This window comes from Propithecus coquereli, unplaced genomic scaffold, assembly GCF_000956105.1.
Source record: "Propithecus coquereli isolate 6110/MARCELLA unplaced genomic scaffold, Pcoq_1.0 Scaffold122, whole genome shotgun sequence".
NCBI classification, from domain to species: Eukaryota; Metazoa; Chordata; class Mammalia; order Primates; family Indriidae; genus Propithecus; species Propithecus coquereli.
In genome coordinates, this window is record NW_012136303.1 from 5,037,455 (window position 1) to 5,060,891 (window position 23,437).

The 23,437-nt window shown below is 38.3% G+C and overlaps 1 protein-coding gene across 3 annotated transcripts in view; it reads right to left on the reverse strand.

The window, feature by feature from the left end:
* Positions 1 to 23,437, reverse strand: part of CSNK2A1 (casein kinase 2, alpha 1 polypeptide) — a 51,861-nt gene that overhangs the window by 4,005 nt on the left and 24,419 nt on the right. For all 3 annotated transcript variants that reach the window (XM_012637662.1, XM_012637663.1, XM_012637664.1), the window contains 11 exons: positions 22,017 to 22,227; positions 19,490 to 19,601; positions 12,721 to 12,822; positions 12,138 to 12,188; positions 10,734 to 10,793; positions 9,174 to 9,257; positions 6,940 to 7,050; positions 5,589 to 5,690; positions 3,924 to 4,024; positions 2,942 to 3,090; positions 1,812 to 1,898 (listed from right to left, as the gene is read on the reverse strand). In XM_012637662.1, the coding sequence (XP_012493116.1) occupies positions 1,812 to 1,898; positions 2,942 to 3,090; positions 3,924 to 4,024; positions 5,589 to 5,690; positions 6,940 to 7,050; positions 9,174 to 9,257; positions 10,734 to 10,793; positions 12,138 to 12,188; positions 12,721 to 12,822; positions 19,490 to 19,601; positions 22,017 to 22,117 (1,060 nt within the window). In that variant the 5' untranslated portion in view covers positions 22,118 to 22,227. The remainder of the gene's footprint in view (positions 1 to 1,811; positions 1,899 to 2,941; positions 3,091 to 3,923; positions 4,025 to 5,588; positions 5,691 to 6,939; positions 7,051 to 9,173; positions 9,258 to 10,733; positions 10,794 to 12,137; positions 12,189 to 12,720; positions 12,823 to 19,489; positions 19,602 to 22,016; positions 22,228 to 23,437) is intronic.

The window sequence follows — 23,437 nt, forward strand, 5'->3', positions numbered from 1 at the left end:
CTAAGAACTATTTGAGAGGAAGGACCATTCTTCTCTATTCCTCAGTCCTGCTGCATGGCCCCTGACACAGAGTTGCTGACTTTAACTGAATTCAGGTTGTATTCTTTGACTCATTAAAAATACCCATGGTACTCAAAGGAAACAGGGCAATAGCACCTTCCACAAGGTCCTAGAATCATTCCAGGTTCTCATGAATGAAATGACCCCTTAATCTTCAAGGGGGAAGTAGAGTTAGTTTAAAAAACACTACCTACCGCCTACATTTCCACTAATATACATCAACTCAATCCGTATAAAGACACAAAAGGATCATAGAAATACCACATATAAACCAACATATTAATGAAAACATTCCCAACTCTAATAAAAGTTCATGTTAGGAGATTCTAAGGTAATGTCCTATTTAAAAAATCTGGATGACAGTTTCATGGTTGTTCATTTCAATATTATTCTTTGAATGGTACATATGTTTTATAAAATATTTTATATATATATATATATATTATAAATAAATTGCACATACACACACACACACACACACACATATATATAAAAAACAGGTAATATATCACATGGCTCAAAATACAAAGGGTTCAAAGGAGTATACAGTGAAAAATCTCCCACACCCTGTTGCTTGGCTAACTATGGCACAATTTTGGGAGTATTTCCTTCTACAGATATTTTATGCATATGCATGAACATAATTTTATAAGAATATACATATAAGCATTGTATATAAGAACAAGACTAAATATTGCTTCTTGGACTTTTGTCTAAGCTCAAGTGTGAAGAACATGATTATACATTCTTGCCCACTCCTGTTCTTGGACATGGCTCTGCATCTTGCTTTTTTCATTTCACACTACTGTCTTGGAGTTAGAACTCTAACAACAGAACATGAAACACTTACTCATTCTTTTCTCTGGCTGCATCATACTCCATTGAATGGATGCTTAACTGATTTAACCAGTTTCCTACTGACAGCTGTTTTCAATGTTTTGCTACTACAAATAAGGCAATGAGCAACCCCGGATATATATAATTTTGTACATAGGCAGGATACCTAGGGCATAAATTCTAGAAGGCTGCTAGTTCTTTTAAAAAAAAAAAAAAAGTGGGGCAAAAGCAATTATTTGAGGGTGTCTGAGTAAATGCCCTCGCTACCACAAGTGTACCCACTTGGATGTCACCTACATGTATAATTCTGAGGGTATGGGCCAGTGGTTTCTTCTGATTTAACTGTATACTCTACAAAAACTCACTGTAAATCAAAATTAATAATGGAAAACAATTTCATATAAATTTTTAGAGTTCACGAGGCACACTGTACTTGCTCTGGCAAAGATGAGAGAACTGTCCTTACACACATACACAGCCATGTACAAATCCTATCTCTACCCCCCAATTTCTTAATCTTGTTTCTTAGGGTCATGGAACTACTGTCACTCTGAACTATGAGATGAAATGGTCTCTTTTTACTCTTTATGGTTTGCTGGGACTTTCAAATCCCTCCATAAGAAATCTTCAGATAGGGATGCTGGGATTCTAGCCTAGAAGAGACTGATGATATCCTACTTAACACAGTGTCACTAAGTATACCAGGTGTCTGAGTACTGACAAAATGTTTTTTAAAAAAGAAAAGTATACCAGGTGTCAAAAGCATGCTGAAACCTCGTGAAAAAAGCCACATAAGGCCATTGTTATAGAGAACAGAAGGTACACAAGAAATCAGGTCACACAGAGGGGGCAAAACTAAGAATGGTAATTGACTTTCACATTTTTTTAAAAAGGAAATTTACCAATGAACTGACCTGACATCATATTGGCGCTGCTGACAGGTGTACTGCCCCCTGGCATGCTAGATGAACCCATTCGAGCCTGGTCCTTCACAACAGTGTCTAGAAAAGAGACAGAAAGGTTAGGCTCTGTGTTGCTTGGGATTAAACTAATGGTCTGGAAGCCTGAAAGCCGCTGTCTTCATTCTCTGCATTTTATTCATACTCCACGTTATTCCCAGAAAAATTTAACGTGGCAATTGCCTTCACCATGCATTAGACTAGTATAAAATAGAAATAGCTTTCCTGTCAAACTGTGGTAAAAGGTAAACGCTTAAACCAAATGGTAGAGGATGAGGTAATTACCCACAGTAGAACAAATTTAAAATGAAGCTGGTCTTGAGGTTCAATGGACACAATACAACCTAACGTGGCCAAAATAGCAATACACTGTCTACGTGAATTAGTTGGTCCACAGCTCAGTGCCAAGTGGGTCAAAGCTATATATAGGTCCATGTAGGTTAGGGCTATGACCACAGACCTCAGTCTCCATCCCAATCAGCCTCCGTCTACTTCAGGTACAAGAAACTAAGCAAAACTGTAAATGATTCCCTGCAAAACCACCCCACCATTACCCAAAGAATAAATGTTGAAGCAAACATCATAGTGAAGATGGGGTGGGTCTAAGTGAAATTTTCACCTATGATGGCACAGTTAGCTACACTCACAAACCTAAGTCAAGGTGTTCATATAACATTAAGATTTGCAAGCCTCACTGGCTCTCTCCAATGAATAATTACTAGAGATGGGACAGACACAGGGCTTTTTGTTCTAATTCAACAACTCCAGACAAGGCACTGAGAAGTGTCATCCACACAGTAAGAATGAAGTTTAGTTAGGAGTGCTCATGTGTCAGGTATTCTGTTATATAAGAATCCTCCCAATAATTCTGCAATGCAGCTGCCATCACTGTCCCCATTTCAAGAATCTGAGTCTCAGTGTGCGTGAAGGAGCTTGCAGTCAGCTAATAGGAGCCAGGATTCCAACTCTGTTCTGTAGGATGCCAAGCTTTCTTCACAGCATATATTCTCTCCTACCTTATATAGTCTGATGGGTACTGGTAGGAGGGCCTGCACAGGTTCTGCAGTCTAAAGAGTTGGACTCACAGAAATAGGGGTGTTCCATGGCCTCTCTTGCAGTGAGCCGTGACTGGTGGTCATATCGCAGTAGCTTGTCCAAGAAATCCAAGGCCTCAGGGCTGACAAGGTGCTGGTTTTCACTGTGGACAAAGCGTTCCCATCGCTTACGAGAATGTCTGCAGGGTCAAAAGGGGGAATGAGATACGGGCCACATGGGCAGAGGCCCAACATTTCAGCCTTACATTTTCCTTAGTGGCCAGGAGTCCAGACAATGGCAAAGAGGAATCAAAACTCAAGAGAGTGGTCTGTACCACACTCTGTCACTGGGAGGGACAACAAAGCTAAATGGAAAGACTGGAAATAGTAGTACTGGGAGACAAGAGACAATTGGGTCCTCCCTATTTTAAGAAACATAATTCAAGTTACTTGACAGGATGTGAATGCTCCTGTGCAGTAAGTAGTGTCAGGTGACCGAGCTAATCTGGCCTCTTTCCCACCCTCTCCCCCACATTCCTGGTATCTCTGCCACTTGGCCAGCAAAAGCCTTTGCATCAAGACAGTCCACCTCCATCTGTTAAGTGGTTAGTGTTATTAGCATTGTGTCTAGTCACTACTGTCAGAGTCCACTGTCTGCGCAAGAGTCTTCAAGCATGCATTCCTTTTTCTTTCCTTCTCTTACAGAGAATTATGTCATTTAAAGAAGCAAGGTAAATCAAGAGACATTTTGATTTTTGCCTCAACTGCAACCCTTCTACTAGAACCTACATTTCATAGGAATCCTAACTATAACCCCCATACTCAGACAATTTTAAGTGAATGTGAAAACAATAGCCATTCAATCCAATGCTTTTATCACAGGCCCACCCAATGCAGCATCCTGTGGCACTGGACCACTGATATCTTGGCAGTGCTGGCGAAGAGAACAAAGTAATTATTTTGAGGATCCAAAGTGCCAGGCACACCCAAAGTACTTAAGCCACAGATGAACACATTTTGTTTTATGACTTACCTGCCCAAGATATCATTGAAACGTGGATCTAATTCAATGTTGTATTTGTCGATATAGTCATATAAATCTTCTGTCCCCAGAACCTTGGCTATCCTCACCAACTAGCATTAAAGAAAGACAAAAACCCACACAAGCATATTACACAATCAAATCAGCAATTAACTGTAATTGAATTAACAGAAAGGTATCATTATACCTCCAGGTATGAATACTACCTTCTAACAGTTTACAGTTCAAATTTCTATGTGTGGCAGAAGTAGATTTACAACCTAAATTCCCTAAATCAACTCAATGTGAAAGTGAGCAAACTACTTTATAACCTGGTTCCTTTCCGTTGAAATGTCTCCCTGGTAAAGTGTTATCTTTCTTTTCCCCCTCAAAATCCAGGTGCAGATGTCACTTCTTTTGGGAAGCTCCCCTTGCATGCTCAGACTACTCACCACTACTGCCTTTTGTACCTTGTCACACTTCTACTCTGATAGTTATGACTGTAATTTATTTCCTTGTATGTTTGATTCCTACATAAGATAGACTACGAAGGCTGGGTGTGATGGCTCACGCCTATAATCCTAGCACGTTGGGAGGCTGAGGCGGGAGGATCCCTTGAGGTCAGGAGTTTGAGACCAGCCTGAGTAAGAGTGAGACCTCATCTCTACTAAAAATAGAAAAAATGTGTGAAGCAACTAAAAATAGAAACAAAAAATTAGCTGGGCATGGTGGCGAGTGCCTATAGTCCCAGTCCCAGCTACTCAGGAGGCTGAGGCAGGAGGATTGCTTGAGCCCAGTTGTTTGAGGTTGCTGTGAGCTAGGCTGCTGCCATGGCACTCTAGCCCGGGCAACAGAGATTCTATCTCAAAAAAAAAAAAAAAAAAAAGGCTAAGAACTATTTGAGAGGAAGGACCATTCTTCTCTATTCCTCAGTCCTGCTGCATGGCCCCTGACACAGAGTTGCTGACTTTAACTGAATTCAGGTTGTATTCTTTGACTCATTAAAAATACCCATGGTACTCAAAGGAAACAGGGCAATAGCACCTTCCACAAGGTCCTAGAATCATTCCAGGTTCTCATGAATGAAATGACCCCTTAATCTTCAAGGGGGAAGTAGAGTTAGTTTAAAAAACACTACCTACCGCCTACATTTCCACTAATATACATCAACTCAATCCGTATAAAGACACAAAAGGATCATAGAAATACCACATATAAACCAACATATTAATGAAAACATTCCCAACTCTAATAAAAGTTCATGTTAGGAGATTCTAAGGTAATGTCCTATTTAAAAAATCTGGATGACAGTTTCATGGTTGTTCATTTCAATATTATTCTTTGAATGGTACATATGTTTTATAAAATATTTTATATATATATACTTCACAATAAAACAAGCAATGCAGACTAAAAAGACTAGGGGAAAAAGTCTGATTTCAAAGGTTAAACTGGTAGCTCCCCAAACACCAATCTGAGGATCAATGTCAGGCTGGCTGAACAAACACTTCACTGGAAATTACTCCTCATCCTCAGAGATTCTGAATTAAGACGTCTCAAGTGGGGGGCTAAGCATCTACATTTTAGCAAGATCAATTGGGGTTTCTAATGAATAGGCAGGTCTGGCCATCAATACATTAGGCCAGTAAATTCCTTAATGGGCACAATATATATCACCTGATCATAATTGTCATGTCCGTGGAAAAATGGCTCCTTCCGAAAGATCATACTTGCCAGCATACAACCCAAGCTCCACATATCCAAACTATAATCATACATCTGCATGAAAGTAAAGAAAATTCATTGTTAACATACATGAATCCCCAGGCTTGTCACTTCAAAATCTTAAAAAATTGTATGAAAAAAAAAAAATCACTTCACTGACTCAAAGTCAAAACACTAATAACATCTTCATGTATTTCTTTTCAGTCTTCTATGCATTCTTTCACCCAGTTTTAAAATAATTTGTACCCCATATTTTGAACTGTTTTCACTTACATAAGAAAATCTCCAAATCGTTAGCTTTTGGAAACCTTTTAATGTGTATCATTAATATTCTTATCACATAAATGTTTTAGAATGTAATCTTTAATTTCTCTATAATAGGACCGTGTTTTGTTTTTCATTATTATATGTAATGTTGTAAAGAATATTTTTATGCATAAAATGATTTTTGAGCTCAGGGCTATATCCTTAAAATCCCAGGAAAGGAATTTCTACAAGGACAAAGAGTCTGAAACTTTTTGTGGCACCTGATAATAACCTAGTATTCATTTTTTTTTATATCTTAAAAACACGTGGCAACCCTATTATTAATTTGGTTCTTTTTCTGTGAAGAAAAAGAGGGCTCTTTTTGGAGGCGGATGGAGGAAAGGTCTTTATATTTAGTGTACAGTTCAGAAGAACAAGAAAATATTCTTGAGTTTACTTTTTGTTTTTTTGAGACAGGGTCTCTCACTCTGTCGCTTGGGCTAGAGTATGGTGGCATCATCATAGCTCACTACAACCTCAAACTCCTGGGCTCAAGGGATCCCCCTGCCTCGGCCTCCCGAGTAGCTGGACTACAGGTATGTGCAACCATGCCTGGCTAATTTTTCCATTTTTTTGTAGAGACAGGGTCTCACTCTTGCTCAGGCTAGTCTTGGACACCTGGCCTCAAGCTATCTTCCCAAAGTGCTAGGATTACAGGCATGAGCCCCTGCACCTGGCCTGAGTTTATTCTTAAGGTTGGTTAAACCTAGTTTGTATTTCTCAAACTAGTTCTGGAATTTCTAATTAGAAAAGTATCTTTGGTGTACTTCCCCTCAAGTTAGGATCAAATGCAGACCTATTCATATTCTAGTGACACTACGACAATGAAAGCAATGTAAGTTATGATACATGAATTGAGGTGATTTATATTTTACATTTTATATAAGAGGGACAGCTATGGATGTACATAAATGGTCTACATAAAAAGCACAAAATGGCATTTTTCCGTAAATTACGTGCAAAATAAACATAGAACCAAAACTGCCCTTCTGCTCACCTGATAGTCTACAAGTAGCTCAGGACCTTTAAAGTATCGGGAAGCAACTCGGACATTATATTCTTGGCCAGGATGATAAAACTCAGCCAAACCCCAGTCTATTAGCCGTAGCTGAAAGAAAAAGAGGATAAATCATGAGCGATTTAATCTTCCTCTAAGCTAGCTACTTACATTCTGTCACTAGTGTACTCTTCACAAAAATACCAGCCATGGCACTCTCTATTGAAATCCCTTCACTGACTACCTATAGGCTTTAGGATGAAAATCAAACTTCTTAGCCTGACATACAACTTTCTCCATGATCTAGTTCCTGAAAGACACAATCTCTTTTGTTCTTTTGCTAAACTGCTCACTTGACTAAACTGTTCACACTCTTCAACCTATACTCCTGTTGGTGAACATCTCCTTATCTTTTGGGATATTTAAGTTGCTCCTCAATAAAGTCTATCATCTAAGTAGAACTCACCATTGCCTTCAGCCCCCTTGAACCTCACACATATTTAATAGTACCTACAACTCTTTATTACATGTTTGTTTTCTACCTTTCTTTTTCAATATGGACTTTAAACTCCTTGAGGAGAGGGACTGTTTTATTCACCTTTGTAATTTTTAGAATTCAACGTATGCCCAGTATACAGGAGAAAAATGAGAAAATATGAGTGAATGAATAGAAATTTGCTGCGTGAATGAATAGAAATTTGCTGCGTGAATGAATAGAAAAGCCATACAACAAAGCTTTTACCAAAATGTGTCCTAAAAGTAGGAAAAGGACTACTAGGGACAACTTTATTTGACCGCTGTGCAGAGGATGGCCATGATCTGAAGTGTGAGCAGAGCAGTAGGCCCTGAAGAATAATGCCTGACTGCGCTGGCATCAAGTTTACTACTTATATCTTAAAACTAAACCTCTAATTATTTCCTGCAAAACTACCTCCACTCAGTCTCCCCATTCTCAGTTAAAGGTGATCCTATTCACCTGTCACACAGGCCAAAACTTGAGATTTATCCTAGACCCTTTGTTTCCCTTGCAGTCCACATTTAATGTGTCAACAAATCCTGGTGCCTCTATCATACTTTGACCATCATTATCACCCCCATTTCTACTGCCCTGGCCTATGTCGCCATCACCTTTTGTCTGATTTATTGCAATGGCCCCTTCTCCCTAACTGGTCTCCTTGTTTTCACTCTTGCCCTCTATTTTACATTGGCACAATTCATTGACAGACCTTATTCAGATTTCACCAGTTTTTACATGCGTGTGTGTGTGTGTGTGTCTGTGTAGTTCTGTGTAATTTTATCACATGTACAGATTCATATAGCCTCTGCCACCAGATACAGAATTGTTCTATCACTACACACATCCCCATATGGTATCCCAACCCCTGGTAACCCTTCTGCGCTTTATAATTTTGTCATTTTGAGAATGTTATATAAATGGAATCATCAGCATTTAATTGCCTGAGATTGTTGTTTTTTCCTGAGATCCAAGTTTTGCATCTATCAATAGTTCCTTCCTTTTTTTGTGTGGACCTAAGTTTTGTTTCTCTGGGATAAAGGTTATTAGATCATATGGTGAGCATATGTTTAGCTTTTAAACAAACCCACAAATTATACAACAGCAATGTATGAGAGATCAAGTTTCTTCACGTCTTTGCCAACATCTGGGATTGTCGCTATTTTTTTATTTTAGCTGTTCTAATAGACATGTAGCGAACTTGTAAAATGCAAGTAAGAACATGCCGAAGCTCTGCTTAGACACTGCAAGAGCTCTCCATCTTCAGAGAAAAGGCATTATAATGACCTGTTAGGTTTTATATGATTTGGTTCTTTTTGACCTAATTTACTTCCTCTCTCCCTTCTGTTCATTCTGTCCCAGCTCTACCCTTACTGCTGTTCCAACACGCCAGACACACTCTTACCTCAGGGCTTTTGTGCTTACTATTTCCTCTGCCTGGGAGATGTTTCTTCCTAAGACTACATGTCTTGGTCCCTTGCAGTATTCTCTAAAATGTGACCACTCCAACTAAACCTTTTCTTATACCACTTGTTTCCTTCTTGATAGTACTCTTAGGAATATGAATAACAGTTTATATAATTTGTTCATTCATTCATTCACCAAATACAAGTGCTTAATAGGTACTAGGGCCTGTGACAGACACTAGGGATAAAGTGTTGAAGATAGGCTGTTAACTTCATCATGTAGATAAATGAGATTTATTAGCCTATCACTTTACCTTTCTGTGTTCATGATCAATCATGACATTATGGGGCTTCACATCTCTGTGCATAATTCCCATGCTATGACAATAATCCAGGGCCTATGGGAGGAATGGGTAAGAAAGGAAAGAGTTAGCCTGCATAATAGTTATCTTTTACAGTCCTTTACTTTTCCCTTCTCTTCTAGCCTCACCACACCCCTGGGAGTCAGGATTAAGACAAGCACTCCCATAGCTATTCTTCAGAGACTTGTTCAGGACCCCACAGTCAAGCTGATTCAGGTCTCTGAACTTCTAGTTCTTTTCTTAACATAGTTGTTTCAACATCCTTTCTGTTCAAAAAGATATAAAGTGTACGCCAATTGCACCACTTCCACCACTTCCAATTGCTCCCTCATCCAAAGCCTAGATTATTTTTACAAACAGAGACCCTTCAAAAAAAAAAAAAAAAGAATACAGGTTTGTACTACAAACCTCTTATTCAAAGAACAGTAATTCTTTAACAACTAATAGTCTGCAACAAAGGCTGGCAAACTACAGCCCACAGGCCAAATCTGGCCTGCTGCCTGCTCTTGTGGATAATGTTTTATCGGAACACAGCCATGCCTATTTGTATATTGTATGTAGCCACATTTGTACTAGAATAACTGAGCTGAATAGTGTAATAAATACCCTATGGTCTGCAAAGCCTAAAATATTTACTGTTTGGCCCTTTAAAAGAAGTTTGCCAACTCTTGACTTAGGTCATCAAATCCAGTTTGAAACCTCTCCAACCTCAAACTAAAGGGAACTGAGTGGCATAACCTTTGGGGTTTGTTAATCCTGGCCTTTCAGTCAACTGATGTCACTGGCCAAGTTCTTGTCCTTCCTGAAGGGCAACTTGGGTTCCTACAGTTCCCAGGGCTAGGCGAGCAGCATATCCATAACTTTTTGAAGTCCCACTTGCCACAAGACTGCATGAACCAATGGAAAAATCAAATATCTGTGCTGGCACAATCTCTTTAGGGTATTTCTAAGGCTCAAACAGCAGGCTTTATGTCAACCCTTATTTAGTAAGGAACCCTAGCCAACTCTTAGCAATTCTCTCATCTAGAAAGCTGACCTTGTGACTATCAGGAACAAGATATTTGGTGATCCCACTTTAGAAATCAAAGTCCACGCACAATTAGCAATCCCTAAGCAGAGATTTACACAATCCTTAGGACAATGACCCTTTGAGAGCTGAGTTAAAATTTACTGTTTTAATTGCTGAATCATAAGTATACCAGAAGTCAGCACATCAGATGTTGTTTTTGCAAGTTTGACAATTTAAACAATGGAGATAACAATTATTTATTGTCCCAGCCTATTTTCCAAACACCCTTTTCAAAGCATTCTAAATTATACTTGTACTAGACCCTATTCCATGACCCTTACATTAGCATAAGGATACTATAAACTTATTAAAAACTTATATATAGAGGCCTCATCTTTCAATATACTTTACAAAGCTAATTCACTGGCTTTTCTACCATAAATAGTGCTATTAAACAAAGGGAAGATCGATTTAAAGATATTTAGTATACAAGGTTCCCTTACCTTCAGAATCTCATACATGTAAAATCGAATATCATAGTCTGTTAACGTCTGGTACAATTGCTGTTAAAGACAAATACAATATTTGAGCCATGATATAATGCAGATTTTTCATCCTCATCCTCATTCATAGTAACCAAGATTTGGCTCATTTGCCATTGTTCCAAGATGTGTTTGTTCACTGCCCTCCTGTAATGTTTCTCCAACATTACATTAACCTTAAAGAGACACTTTGGGTCTTCAACTCTACATGTAAAAGCAAAGAATTACTTAAACTCATATTGCTGAAGTCATAATGCACTGCTGGGAACATAACTTTCTCTCTCTACACACACACACACACACACACACACACACACACACACACACACAATGTGCACTGATAACACAATTTAGTTTGCCTTTTATTTACCTCCAGACCTTCTCACAAAAGGCATTTTGGCAAATACACAGCCTCCTTAGCAGGGAACTAACCTATCTTTGGCTTATATAGTTGGCCCTGCAGATCACCAGTGAGTATGCAGATGTCAAACCTATTGAGTCTCTGTAACAGAACTATTCCTGTTCCAATCTGAAAGAAAACTCTGAACAAGTATTATTTCTAGTTTCCAAAGAGTTGCAGAATTTTTAAAAAATGTATATATCTTTAAATGGTTAGCAATGTCCTCTAACAAAGTTTTTCTTGAAATTATTGTTCTGATTCTAAAACAGTTTCTCTTTCTTTTTTCCCCCTCTCAGCAAAAGAATTCACCCATTTATTGATACATAACATTCTTCATACTGGACTGGTGCAAAGGCAAATTAAATACCTTTACAACCTGTACTCCAAGAGAGTGCCTACATTCTTCTGTTAAACTAGAATTGAGAATTGTTTGAAATAAGTAGGCTACTGGATGGGCTAGAATTCAGAAATATCTCTTGTAGAGGTTTGTGTTATAACAGAATTTGACAACATCCTTCTCCATCCCCTCCTTTTAAGATATAGCCCAGAGTTTCTAGGAATCCTAAGGAATAAGCAGTCCCTACTTTTATATACACAATACATTCCTTCTTGAATACTGTTGTTTAAAGTGAATTGCCACAGGCCAGATCCTGAGTAAACATGTGTTGTTGCCTTCATTAGGTTGAACATAAGCAGAAACTGTCAAATGAGTGGTAAAGGTGGTGAGAAGTAAATGTATTTGTCGTTAAAAAGAACACTAAACAAATAAAAGGGCAAAATACCAAGATGCAGAAAGCGGGCGCTGCTTGTACAGGACTTTTTCTATCTTAAAATTTAGCACTATAAAGATGAAAAGCTCTTTTATAACAAGCTAAAAGCAAGCTCCTCTAATAGTACCATTCTTCTAAGGCTTTCTATGTGGTCTAAAAACCCACCAGCTTGAAATGGTTGCTTATATATTATACCTTGAAGTCTGTGTTGTTTACGTGTTCAAAAACCAAGGCAGGGGTTCGTGACTAGGGGAAAAGAAAAAAAAAAAAAAAACACACATTAGCAATAGCCCTGGCAGCTTTAGTGGGCACAATGTTTGTGGATGCTGTGTGGTGAATCGGCCGTCCTCGCCTCAGTAGTAGGAAACCCTCTATTGCTACAAGCCCTCCCCGCTTTGATCATCACCACACTTAGGTCATTTTTGGGATGGATTTCAAACAGAAGACATGGAGCTGAAGTCTCACCAGGCTCTAGGCAGCCCAACAATGCGCCCATCGCCCATCGGCATCGGACCTGAGTTTGCAAAATGGATTAACACATTTCAGTTTCCAGTGCTATCAGTCTCTTAGCCTAGAAGAATAAGAAATAGTCTGTGGGTGGAGGTCTCTTTGAAAGAAAGACCCAAGCTAGTTAAATGATATATCTGATTAAGCACTTTTAAAGGAGGACTTAATGATGAGGGTGTCGGGGTGGGGTGGGGACAGAAAGGGCCAGTTGTGCTCCCAGTCAAACACCACCTCAGCCCTGGTGGGCCTTGCTAACACCTACTATACTCACCACAGGGTCTTTTACAATATCTGCCAATGTGATGATGTTGGGACCTCCTCTCAAATTCTCCAAAATCTTTATTTCACGCTTAATTTTCTTCTTTTTTACTGGCTGAAAGGGTAAAAGTACATCAGCAAAAAAAAAAAAAAAAAATTATTTCAGAGTATTTCAACAGGTAGTGTAATACATAAATGGCTTACTTATGAGCTCCTTGAAGGAAGGAAATGTGTCAGACTCCTCTCTGAATCCTTCTCCTAGCACTGTGCCAGAAACTCTGCAGGTACTTACAAAAGTTGAATTGAAAGAAAAAAAGATTTCCATTCCAAAAACCAGACCTCTGCAGAATTAGCATTTAATTTCAATCATCAGTCTCAATATGTTAACTTTTTAAAACCTTATAAACTAGTGATTTAAATAGTTAGTACTTTTAAGGTATATCTTGAAAACCTTTTGTCAATTCAGATGAAGCACGGGCCCTTTCCATTCTTCCTCTAAGTCTATAAATACGCCACAGAGCTAAAGGAAATCAGGGCCAACAGCAAGGATGGCAAGCCGTCTTTTGCAGCATAACCTGTGGGTAAAGTGTGGGCCTTGGAGGCAAATTCTACCTTCATTACCTGCTAGCTGTGTGCCCATGGCAAAATCACATTACCTCTCTAAGCCTTTCATCATGTGTAAAATGAGTAACAAGAGTAACTGCCTCATAAGATTGTGGAAACAATCAAATGAAGTATCTGAAAAGACTTCAGAATATGGTTGCGACATAACATGTATCTACCCAGCCTTTATCACCAATACTCTCATAAATTAATCCCTCCATTTTAAAAAGACTACTCTGCTGAGTCCTTAGAGTATATCTTCCACATTTCTTTGTCCTCACCACATCTGTTCTAGTACAGAAATCCTTTTCATTTTTCTGAGGACGGCCTTGGTCCAACTATATCACCTTCACAAATCCTTTCTTCTTAATAGTCTAAAATAGTGCTGGCCCAAAAGAAATATAATGCAAGACACATGTGCAATTTTAAATGTTCTAGTAGCCATATCAAAAAAGTAAAAAAAAAAACCAAAACAGACAAAATTATTGTTATTATTAATTTTTTTTTTTTTGAGACAGAGTCTCACTGTGTTGCCTGGGCTAGAGTGCCGTGGCGTCAGCATAGCTCATAGCAACCTCAAATTCCTGGGCTCAAGCAATCCTACTGCCTCAGCCCGCCGAGTAGCTGGGACTACAGGCATGTGCCACCATGCCCGGTTAATTTTTTCTATATATTTTTAGTTGTCCGATTAATTTCTTTCTATTTTTAGTAGAGACGGGATCTCGCTCTTGCTCAGGCTGGTCTCGAACTCCTGAGCTCAAACAATCCACCCACCTTGGCCTCCCAAAGTGCTAGGATTATAGGCGTGAGCCACCGCACCCGGCCTATTGTTATTATTTTTGAGACACAGGATGTCTTGCTCTGTCTCCTGGGCTGGAGTGCAGTGGTACAATCATAGCTCATTGTAACCTCAAACTCCCGGGCTCAAGCAATCTTTCTGGCTCAGCCTTCAGGGTAGCTAGGACTATAGGCACAGGTCACCACACCTGGCTAATTTTTAAATTTTTTGTAAAGATAAGGTCTCACTATGTAGCCCAGGTCGGTCTTGAGCTCCTGGGCTCAAGAGATCCTCCCACCTTGGCCTTCCAAAGTGTTGAGATTATAGGTATGAGCCATCATGCCTGGCTCAAAATTAATAATATATTTTATTTACCCCAAATCTTATCAACATATAAATCAATATAAAAAATTATGAGTGATCTATTTTACACCCTTTTTTGGTACTAACCCTTTGAAATCTAGTGTATTTTACCCTTACAGCATATCTCAACTCAGCCCAGCCACATTTCAAATGCTCAACAGCCACATGTGGCCAATGTCTGCTGTACTGGACTGTACTACATTTCTTTCCTAGGGTGTTGGTTACCTCAGACTGCTAATGTACTTCATACAACTCTTAGAAATTGTTTAAAGTATATCTCATCTCTTCATTCACAAGATTAGTGGCTACTAAAGCTTGGTGATCAACAATCACCTGGCTTTTTAAATAGATAGACTCCCAGAACCCACCTAGACTTATAAAATCAGAATCTTGAGAGGGAAACTGGGGGTCTATTTTCAGATAGTTCCCAGGCTGATGATCTAGGTCTAGGAACCACCAAACAATACTATAAACTCTTTCAACCTTAAGTCCAAAGCACATGGCAGTAGAAAGCAAGCAGATTTTAGAAACATCGACAGTCCTTAAAATCTGGCTTTGTAGCTGTGCATCTTTGGGAAAACCATGTAAATGTTTATCAACTTTATTTTTATTACTGCTGAAAAGGAACTATACTTGGCTCACAGAGCTGTTTTGATTTATATGCCAGTTAGAATAGGGCCCAATGCAAAGTAAATACCCAATAAATGGAAGCTGTTTTACAAAGAGTGACTTCCACATAGTCCACATTCAAGTCAATCCATGGCCTCTTACCCTTGTTTCTTCCATTAGAACTCAATACAGTGACTAGCTAGGAAACAAGGTGATAGTTTTTTCTGTTATGGTATCTGGGAGACCTTTCTACCCTCCAGAGGCTAACCCCTCAATTCACCTCCTGTTTACTAAATTACTATTTCCCAACTGCTAGTTTATGACAAAAAAGCTACTGGCTTACAAAACTTTTATTCTACAGAATCCTTCAAATCTATGAACTTACAAAACTAATTTGCGACAGACTAGGCAGGTGACTTAAGCCCTAATTTAATGTGATCAATGCAACTTTTGTCTCATTAAATAGGGAGAGATTAAAAATTTTAGATATAGTTTATGCAGGAACTTCTATACTTATACCATTTACTAGTACAGTCACAGTAAAATATACACTACAGTTAGGAAAACTGAACTGAAAAAAACCTTTCTAAATCACCCTTCACTAAAAACCATCAATGGCTCCCAACTATCTAGAGGAGACAATACATTAGGTCATTAAATATGAAATGTCTGATTTCAAATCAAAAGTGTAGTTTATTATATCTCAAACAAGCAATACAGTTAATCAAAGTATGCACCTAAACTATTGACACACTTTTGCCATTATAATGGTAGCTTGTTTATGCCAGCAACAAAGAAGTCTGGAGAGCAAGTGCCAATGAAATCACAAAAGGCGTTCTGCACAGCTTGTTGAGAACTGAGTATTTTTCCTTGCAAGAAGTGGTCCAAAGCCTGGAAGAAGAGGTAGTCAGTTGGTGCAAAGTCTGGTGAATACGGTGGATGACAGAGAGTTTCCAAGTCCAGCTGCTGTAGTTTGAGCAGCGTTGTTTGTGAGACATGTGGTCAAGCGTTGTCTTATAAGAGCATTTGGCCTGTGTCTGTTGATCAATCTTGGCTGCTTAATCGCAAGCATCCTCATCATTTCATCCAGTTGGTTGCAGTAGACATCTGCCGTAGTCCACTGACCACGTTTCATGAAGCTGTAGTGGATAATACCAGAGCTGGACCACCGAACAGATACCATTAGCTTTTTTTGATGGATATTTGGTTTTGGACTCTGTTTCGGCACTTCGTCTTTATCTAACCCTTGTGCCAAATGCTTGCGATTGTCAAAAAGAATCCATTTTTCATCACATATAATAATACGGTGTAGAAATGGGTTTACCTTTATGTCGTGACAGCAAAGAAAGGCAAGCCTCTAGACGATTTCTTTTCTGATGCTTGTTTAATTCATAGGGAACCATCTATCCAGCTTCTTTACCTTGCTGCTTTGTTTCAAATGGTCCAATATTGTTGCAATAGTAACATCAAATCTTGCTGCTAATTCATGCATAGGTTGAGATGGATTCGCTCCCACTATAGTTTTAGCTCATCATTGTCCCCTTTGGTCTCAGGTCCCACATGGCTCATTTTCAACGGAACTTCTCAAACCATTGACATACTGTGCATTCATTAGCCACATCCTTCCCAAACACTTTCATTGATATTTCAAGCTGTCTGTGCTGCACTGGTTCCAGGATGGAACTCATACTTGAAATAACATCAATTTTTGATTTATACATAGTTTCACAAAAATTGCTCTAAAAAAAATAATTTGAAGGATAATCAAAAGCTAAAACATGCATTTGAAAGACTGAGGCTGTACTTTTCACAGTAAAAATAAAACGAGATGTGTCAAAGTAAAATGTCAGAGAAATCAACTATCAAACTTAGTACTTAACATTCTGACTGCCATGTGAGTTGTATTTAACTCAGGCTAGTTCTGAGCCCAGAGCCTTTTGAAGCAAAACCCTGCAGGTTGATTCTTGAAAATCTTACTTGTTGATGTTCTTATTGTTGCAATTAATACTGAGAATTCTAAAAATGTGGACTGTGTTGCATATAATTCACGCACAGAAAACAATAAAAAATGAATTAGAAAGGATCATTTTTTGTTTGTTTTTTTTTTTTTTTTGAGACAGAGTCTCACTCTGTTGCCCGGGCTAGAGTGCTGTGGCATTAGCCTAGCTCACAGCAACCTCAAACTCCTGGGCTCAAGCAATCCTCTTGCCTCTGTCTCCCAAGTAGCTGGGGACTACAGGCATGCGCCAGCCACCATGGCCGGCTAATTTTTACATATATACATATTTTTAGTTGTCCAGCTAATATCTTTCTTTTTTTCTTTAGTAGAGACAGGATCTCGCTCTTGCTCAGGCTGGTCTCGAACTCCTGACCTCGAGCAATCCTCCTGCCTCGGCCTCCCAGAGTGCTAGGATTACAGGCGTGAGCCACTGCGCCCGGCCTTGTTTTGTTTTGATAAAATACCGTGGCCCTAGGGAAAAAAAATTTTTTCTAGTGTGGCAATGTGTTAAGAAAATCGGACATTTCATATTTAATAACCTAATAACTTTTAAGACTGGAAGGAAATGCACAGATTATCTTTTCTAGGCCTTATACAAATTTAATCTCCCTTTCTAAATTCACACCCTGTGTATGGTTGCCTATCACCTTCCACATGAAACATTTCTCTTATTTCTTCCTTTCCTTCTTTTCTAATCTTGGTGCATTCTACAGCACGCTTCCCTCTTCTCCACTCCCACCCACATCTATCCAAATCTTCCTCCCATTCAACCTGAAATCCAGAGAGCTTTTCTAACTACTACCCTCTTCTGAACTATAAACCCACTATTTATTTGTGCCTTTGATGTGAGTCTAATTAATATATCACCTCGTTTTACCATATACCTCTCCAAATGAATACCATCCTAAAATTACATAGAACCTCAGTCTCCAAAGTATTTTTCTATACATAATTTTGTATTTGATCCTTGTAGCAACCCTGAGAAAGGTAGGTAAAGCAAGATTATCTTTTTTACAGATGAATAAACACATCTTAGGTTAAAAGGACTACCACAGCTAATTATTTTAGAGTATTCTGATTTCCAGCCTAATTCTCCTCCTATATGTGCTAAGACAGATACTCTTTGGTTCTCAAATAGTGTGTGAGGCGCCCCAGCAATTCATTCATAGAGGCACTGTGGAATACTTCAAATTTTTGAGGGACACCCACCAGTCAATATCTGATATCTGCCACTGAGTGCCTTATTAGCCTTGAGGTATTTCATAGCTTCAACATTAGATTGCACTATATTCCTTTTGAGGGCATATTTTTGTGAAGCTGGGTTTTTAGCAGTTGCTGTCATAAAAAGTACTATGCAAAAATTAAAGAAGAACAGGAAATGACAGTGGTGGTTTCCAATCTGATCCCAACATTGGAGAAGCTATGCAGTGACTGACAGGTGTACATATCCTAACAGTAATTAATTACGGTTATTTAAGAAAAAAATTTATTTTTTTTCTTTTATGTGTATAACTTTTTATATGGCTACCAAGTTGTTAAAATATAAATACTTAGTTCTTTGGACCTAGCTACCTAATAAACAGAATTACTAGATATTTCTTTTGGCTCAGGGGTACCATGAAAAAATTACTTAATATAAGTGTTGTAAATTGAGAAAGTTTGGAAACTTGTTTCTCTGTCAAATATGGAAGAGTTCCTGTGGTAATGAACAATAAGCTAAGTTCCCAACATGATAGTGTGCAGTACAAATATAACAAAATGAAAAGCTGCACACTGGTAGCTCATTGGCCAAATCTGGCTTGTGTGGTGTTTTTAACAAATCTTGAGCCAAACTTAAAAAATCAGGGGAGTTCATATACAAATATACATCTCTGGCTTCTCTCTGCAAAACAGAGTATCAAGCAACACAGGACTTACACTACTGCAGGGCAACAATGAGCTGGAGCTGAGAAGCAGCTATCTCTTTTTGAAGAGGCAGGTGTTTCCCGGTTTGTCTCAGTCTCTACCACTCACATCATCTAAGCATGGGCAATCACACCCGACTACCTTCACTGATGTTATCTACCTGTCCTCTAAGGCCTGTATTTGTGACTCCTCAACCTTATAAAATGGAGGTAATGATTTATTTATTGAAAACAAAGCACAGAATTTAAAATATAGGAAGTCACTATCTGGCAAGACCTAAGAGAAGACTGTACCTTAACTCTTTTCCTCTGCCACAACCTAGTTATATGACTTCGGTCAAATCAATTCTCTTGCATCAGTTTCCTGATCTGTCAAATGAGCATAACTTGTTCTATTGAGTTCATAAGATACAGTAAAATAAATGCACTAAAGTACTCCAAAAATCTTTCAATGCTATTTTTCTAAACGGCATCACTATTATTTTTAAAAATCAACACCTGAAATTCTCTCTCTCCTTGCACTCACCTTGAGAATTTTAACAACAACTTTTTCATTATTTGTGATGTTGATGGCTTCAAATACTTCACTGTATTTACCCCGACCTAATTTTCGAACCAGCTGGTAGTCATCTTGATTTCTGTGGACAAAATAAGTCAAAGTCACAATGATTAAAAAAGTTCAAATTATCAAGCACCAATTCTACTTATAAAACTCTATTACCAGGAGGACTAACAGAAATAAAAGGTATTTCAAATAATTTCCAAATTGGATTCACTGTTTTTTTAAAAATTGGGCTAATTAAAAATGTGTTCCAAGTCCTAGAATAAGAAAATTTAAGCCTTTTAATTATTCTTCCAAAATTCCAAATTATTCACATCTCTATTGGTATAACACACACAGCTAGCTTTTATCAGTCCGAGTTTGTTATGAGTATGTCTGTCTCCAACAACAGACAGCTTTCCCTTAGAGAATAATTTTTATACATTCCTGTCCTGTAGTGCTTGGCCTGGTGTTGGCACTCAATACATGTAAGAATATTTCAATTCAGCCACATTTTGGGAGCAGCTGATTTTCAACAGGCCTCTTCCAGGTTTGTGGCTTTCAAATACATAGGCTTGATCTCCCACTTGCCCTCCAGGGCAAGCTCTGAGGGCAGTCCTAGTAATAAAGTGTAGAAAGCACACTCAGGTCACGAACCATAGTTACGGGTCCCTTCCTCTACTTTTACCCATATTCCATGAAAAATAAGCAATATCAACGGCAATAAACAGAGGTAAAGAAGAATAAGGGAAATGCCAACATTTTTCCCCAACCCTGCTTCCAACTTAGACTATGCTCTAAAGAATGACATGATTCCTTTAATAAGGCCTAAATTCTATTTACTCCTGCTGAAGACCCTAAGAATTAAGTATGCACCAAATCAGCCATTCATTTTCCTCAAGCAGCTAAAAAGGTGAATGAATAGAGAAGGCAAAAGGTACCAAGAACAACGGATGAGGCCAAAGAGGTTCCCAGTTCTGATTGAGTTATCTTCCTGTGGAGGGCATACAGAACAAATGCAAGCAAGCAAATGGCACCAATGCCAAAAACCAAAAAGGGCCATTTAGTGTCCTTTAAAGCAGAAATAATTGCAAAGCACTCAATTTGAAGATAGTCGTTGAAATTTCTACAGTAAAACACAGTATTACCTAGAGTTCAAAGCCTGTGACATAAGAGGGGAACTGTTAGATTATCAATAGTGATAACATTTATTGGTATTGTACCACTGGTTCTTGACGGTATCTTTAAAGCACACAGTGCCTTCTTATGCAGAGGCAATGTATTTACTGTTAAGAATCATGGCATAAATGAAGATTAAAAATACACCCTATGACAATTTAGGAAGACAGTGTTTAACCACTTATAGGCTATAGAAATTACATGCAGTCAGATATAAAAATATAGCATACAGGATTTGTAGCTTTATGAATTTTCCAAATTGCTTTCTTTTGCACTTAAATGTCAAAATGCTTTTATAACAAAAAATATGATCTGATCAATTAAATGCCTACCACACTGGGACAGGAAACGCAAACATCCAAATGAGTCTGCACAGAGAATGAGGAGGGCAAACACAGCTGTTCAGGCAGACTACAACTGTTCAAGATGGAATTTGGGCTGAATTCCATCTTACACATTCCTTGTCTCATGGTAAGGGCAAATGTTTAAGGATTTAATTTGGCATCTCATCAGAAAGAAGATACCTTTCTGGGGAACTGTTTCATCCTTCAGTATCAACATGGGACAACATTCTCTGACCTCAAAAACACTTAATGTAAGAGTTTGGTGTTTTCAAAGTCTCTCAAGTATCAATTCTCACCTATCTGCAATGCCCTTAGCTTGAGAAGCAAGCTGATAGGTACTTCTGTTACCAGCTTTGTGTACCAAATACAGACAAGCCTCGCTTAACAACAGGGAGGAATACTTTCTGAGAAATGTCTCTAACATCAGAGTGTACTTACACAAATCTAGATGGTATAGCATACTGCATACCTAGGCTACAGGGTAAAGCCTAGGCTACAAACCTGTATAGCATGTTACTATATTAAATACTGTAGGTAACTGTAACACAAAGTATTTGTGTATCTAAACATATCTAAACACAAAAGAGGTCATGTATTGCTGACATTATGATGGCTTGGCTATGGCATCACTAGGCGACAGGAATTTTTCAGCTCCACTATGTACAATCTTTATGGGACTACTATTATACCTGCAGGCCCCATCACTGACTGAAAGGTTGTTATGTGAAACATGACTGTAAATAAATCAGAGAAAAGGATAAGAAGAGACTGAAATGATTTTTAAATGATAAGCCTATCAAAATCGTTTACTTGCCAAAGCAATATTCTGCTTTTTTACTACAAAACCAAACTTTTAGCTCAAAAGAGAACACATATTGGGCTTTGATCTTGAGGTTTGTAGATACAGAGTCAAGGTTGTTTCCTGACAAAAATTACTCAACAAATCTATAAGATTCAACCCTTTGGGTGAGTACAGCAAAAACAATTACCCCCATTCCACCACATGTGACTCGTAATCCCAGTATTCTCGGGGTCTGTGCGTATTAACATCTGTGTAAACTCTGGCCCTGCTTGGCACGGGTCCCGACATGTCAGACAGGTTGGCGGACGAAGCTGGACTGGATGTTTGGAGATCTGGCAAGTCACCGTGTTCAGAGGCAGCTGGGGGTAAGACCTTGTTTCAGACCTGTTTTCTTCAAACTGCCAAAACAAAATGCACAAAGGCCAAGAAGTTATTTTCTTAAAGTATATGGGAAGAAAAATAAATCATTTTATGAATCTTAATGGCCTCAAATATAGCTCTGGTTCTGCTACCTGTTAACCAATGAATATAGCCCAACTATGTCAACTACAGTGTTTCCTATAACATGAAAAAAATTCTAAGAAATAAATATACTTAAACTGATATTTGCCTTAATCATATTTTGCAAAGTAATAGGCTGTTACCTCTGCATGGAAAGTGTGGATGCTCTTTGTAAGATAGCCTGAAAGGGAAAACTAGCATCAAGGATAGATGCATCAGCATTACCACTATTTACACATTCTACAAAAGGTATTGGCAAGAAAAGTACTTTTCTTCCAGCAGCTTTCTACAACTCAAGCAGGGGTGCTAAAAGGCTCTAGAATGGTGGCAAAGCCAACAGTACAAACTGTCAGTCTGACTACAGTAATTGATGACACTAGGAAAGGAATAAAGACTTGTTCTCATACACCAAAGTTCAATGTCATCTTATATTTATCCAAATCACTTGGGGAACCTTAAGTAATAATCAGTAGACCCTTGATCACCAGTTGAAAGGTACATTTGATTTCACTAAATTTAAAAAGTGAAATCAGTAATTTTTTTTCTTGATTTATTTAACACAAGAGCAAGATTAGTAAAAACTGGTATAAGACAGTAATATAGATTAGCTGAGCTAATGCAAAATTTGACACTGGAGGAAAATTAGTAAAATTTTAGAAGTACGCTATCAAATCAGTCTTCTTTTTAATGATGTCTTCCCATGATGTCTACTAATGACGACTATTCCAATCTTTTTGCCTCTGTTCTCTAAAATTCCTACAACATTTGTTGATCCCTTCACTATGTATTTAATTAAAAATGTATTGAGTCTCTAGGTGTGATAACCTGAGGACACACCACCTATGCAATTTGCTGCCTGAGATTGCATAACCTCACTCTAATTACTAGGAAACACTGGACAAACAGAGAAAGAAGTGTCTTTTAAAAAAAGGGGAGGAGGCACTGTATTCCTAAAAAATGTAAATATCATAAAAGACAAAGGGAGGCTAAAGAGACATTGCATAAATGCAATACCCTACTCTAGACTGTATCCTATACTGCAGGGGAGGGAAAGTGGGAAGGAGATGCTATAAAAAAACAATACTGACAAAACTGGAATTTAGATGG